At 32.2% G+C, this 3,661-nt stretch overlaps 1 protein-coding gene across 1 annotated transcript; it reads right to left on the reverse strand.

The window, feature by feature from the left end:
• Positions 1 to 3,006: 3,006 nt before the first annotated feature.
• On the reverse strand, positions 3,007 to 3,444 carry LOC130808632 (uncharacterized mitochondrial protein AtMg00810-like). The gene is made up of 2 exons (XM_057674089.1): positions 3,322 to 3,444; positions 3,007 to 3,240 (listed from the first exon to the last, which is right to left on the reverse strand). The coding sequence occupies exons 1-2, from the start codon at positions 3,442 to 3,444 to the stop codon at positions 3,007 to 3,009; spliced, it is 357 nt and encodes a 118-aa protein (XP_057530072.1).
• Between the last annotated feature and the right edge of the window lie 217 nt (positions 3,445 to 3,661).

Raw genomic sequence — 3,661 nt, forward strand, 5'->3', positions numbered from 1 at the left:
ATGTATTTATCACGTAAATTATTTATTGCCGTATTTGATAGTTTCCTTTTCTTATTCTGATAAAAAAATTATAATGATGCAATAAATCAGCCATGTAAACAAACTACAACCAATGAAATTATTCTAATTTTTGTCTCCCCTTCTTAGAAACTACCATGTGAATTGAATTTCATCTTTAATAGATTGTGTGATAGAATTTGCTACCGTATTTAATAGTTTGTTTTTCTTATCCTGATAAGAAATTATAATGATGCAATTAATCAACCATGTGAGCAGACCACAACCGATGAAATTATTCCAATTGTCTCCCCTTCTTAGAAACTGCCATGTGGAATGAAACTTCATCTTTAATAGATTGTATGATTTTGTAGAGGTAATAGTGTTAATGAGTTGAGGATTATTCTTCTGGGTTACTTGGTGAGTGTGTAGGTAGTAGCGGCGAGGGTGTTTAGCATTGAGAATAAGAGGGTTTTTATAGCCAAAAAAATTGAGTTTAGATTTCATAAGGGTTGGAGTAACCCAAAAGTGAAGACGTAGATTTTTTTGAGGATTAGACTCTTTAACAACTTGTTTTGTCCTTATTTATTTCTATCTATTATTTTAACATTAACTACTTTATTAGTTTTCTAAAAACAAAAACCTTGAAAATATTATTAAGTGTCAAATCAGGATACTTGAGGAATATGCTAACCCTCCTCTACTGATATGTGGAGATAACTTCTGCTAATGGAATGCTCGAATGTAGATGTTCATAATATACCAAGATATTGAAGTTTGGAAAATTGTCCAAAACATTCCTTAAATGCCTATGAACACTTAAGGAGACATGGAAGTTCTAAAAAGTGAGCAAATTCTCTTAAACTGATAAGAGTTCGTTGCCAAGAATTATCGTGTTATAAAGGTTCTACATTGCGTACTTAGCCCTGATGAATTTAATGGAATCAAATCTTACAAAATGCAAAAGAGATTTGGGATAACTCGTAGTTTCCTAGGAAGGAAAAAGCAAAGTATGGAATAATAAGATCGGTATATATCAACGAAAATATAAAATTTTAAAATGGCTTCTAATGAGAGTATCAAGGATATGTTCACAAGGTTTATACAAATCATTAATAACCTTGATTCTTTATGAAAAGAGTATACAAATGAAAAACAGGTTTAAAAAAGCTCCTAAGGTGTTCACCAAAATCCAAATGGGCTCCTAAAGTTAGTACGGTGGAGGAGGCTTAGGATCTTATAACATTGCCACAAGATAATTTGGTTCGAAAACTAATTACACATGAGCTCACACTAAACAATAATGATAGAGAGTTGTCTTCTTCAATAAAGAATATGACGTTAAAAGTTAAAAGGAAAAAGTACTCATAAATAATGAACTTTGTAACTCAGATGATGAAGAAGACACTCTTGCTCCTATTACACGTGGTATGTTAAGGATATTGAAAATGAAAGTGTCCGTCAACAATAATAGAAGGAGATACTTAGAAAACACATCATGCAATTATAAAGGTAAAAATTTTGACCAAAATATATGTCTTACATCATGGTTTTTCTGAGTGTGGCTCTCCATATGACTTTATCAAGGACTGCCCTAAAAAGAACAAAAGGTCCAGTGCCTATAAGTATTACTAAAAGAAAAAGGCAAAGCTAACAACATATAGGGTGATTTTGATGATTCCAGCGATTATGAAGAAACTAAGCATGCTAATCTATCTATGTCTTATGGCTAGAGAAAATGATAAGGATCAAGACTCTTAGTTGAGGTAATTATATAACACTCAATTTCAGGTCTTAAAGAAACACTCTCTCAAATCTTAGGTAATATGTTCGTAAATGACAATTTATTCCAAATTGGAAGAACAAGTTGAACAAAACGTAAATTTGTTAATAGAGTTTAAAGCCTTAAAGGACACTAAAATTAATTCAGATCATCTGATTAAAGATTTAGAAGTTGAAATCACTACAAAAAAAAAAAAAAAAAAAAAAAAAAAAAAAAAAAACAAGCATATAATGACTCTTTACTATGACTTTCCTTAAGTGTCACTTAGTATTGTAAAGGTGAAAAAATATTAAAAAAAACAAGCACATTTTACAAAAAAAGTGTGGCAATTTAACAAGAAAGAAAAAATAAAAAATAAAATTTTCAAATCCCGTTTCCATTTCCTAACGAGTTTGTATTGTTTCCCCCAAAAAACAAGTAAGACCATTTTTTTTTGTTTCTATCTTTGCATCCCGTAATATTGTAGAGAATTTCGGGGTATATTTATGTGGAAGGAATTGCAAAATAATAATGTGGACGATAAAATTTAGAGTGGTAATGACAACTAATGCTTAAAGTAATAATAATAATAGCACTAGAAACATATAAGATTACAATATATATATACTACTATTATATTGTAGTAGCTCACTCTTATTCTTACAATAACTCACTCGAAAATATTGCTCTCACTTTTTCTTTAATTACCACTCAAGGACGTTGTGGTGGATGATTAAAATGCAAGTGATAAGCAACCTATTTATACTACTAGAAATGCTCCAAAGTTCAACAAAGACTGGTAAGTAATTAAAGCTTTTACACTTAGCTTAATAGGGAGGGGTGATAGGAGTAGAATTTTACCACCCTTAGTTGTAAATTTTTGACTAATTTATGTATTGATAAAAGAGAAGTGGTTGGTGACTTTGTTTAACACTCCCCCCTCAACAACCACTCTCCCTAAGAGTAAGCCTTGAGGTCATACCAAGTTGTTTATGAAACTTCTCAAACTTTGGTCCTCCAAGACCCTTTGTGAAAATGTCAGCGACTTGGTCATCTGTCTTCACTTGCTCAAGTTGGATTTCACCTTATAGATACTTTTCTCAAACAAAGTGATAAGGTACCTCCACATGCTTAGCACTAGCATGAAACACTGGATTTTCAGCAAGTCGTATAGCTGACTAATTATCGCAACTTAACTTGACACCATAGTCAACAGGCTGATGCAAATCCTTCAGTAGTTGGGTGAGTCATACACATTCTTGTGTTGCCATCACTGAAGCTCGGTACTCTGCTTCCGTACTTGACAATGACACTGTTGGTTGTCTCTTACTACACCATAAAATTGCTCCAGAACCCAGGCTAAACACATAACCAGTAATTGATCGACGTATATCAAGATCTCCAGCATAATCAACATCACAATATTCAACAACTTCAAAATTTCTATCATTACGGTAAAGGACACCATAATCAATACTTCCCTTGACATACCTCAAAATTCACTTTATAGCTTCCAAGTGAGGTTTCTTCGGTTTCTGCATGAACCGACTAATCACACTAACTGCATATGTAATATCTGGTTGAGTTAGCATGAGATAGATTAGACTTCCTACCAATTGTCTATAAATTGTCACGTCTTCTAACTCCTTGCCTATTTCCGAACATAGTTTTGTATTAACCTCCATTGGAGTTGAGAATCCTAACATAAGCAAACACAAGATATCATTCTCAAATTTAACAAGTATAAAACTCTACAATGGCACATACACAAAGCTTACACAGGGTTGATAAATTAATAAATCACCATCAAAACCAAAAAAGGTAATACATACTACTTTTATTTTCATACTAATATAAACCCGAACTTGTCTATTTTCAAGTCACCATAATCACTCAAATCTA

This window comes from Amaranthus tricolor, chromosome 1 (assembly GCF_026212465.1).
Source record: "Amaranthus tricolor cultivar Red isolate AtriRed21 chromosome 1, ASM2621246v1, whole genome shotgun sequence".
NCBI classification, from domain to species: domain Eukaryota; kingdom Viridiplantae; phylum Streptophyta; class Magnoliopsida; order Caryophyllales; family Amaranthaceae; genus Amaranthus; species Amaranthus tricolor.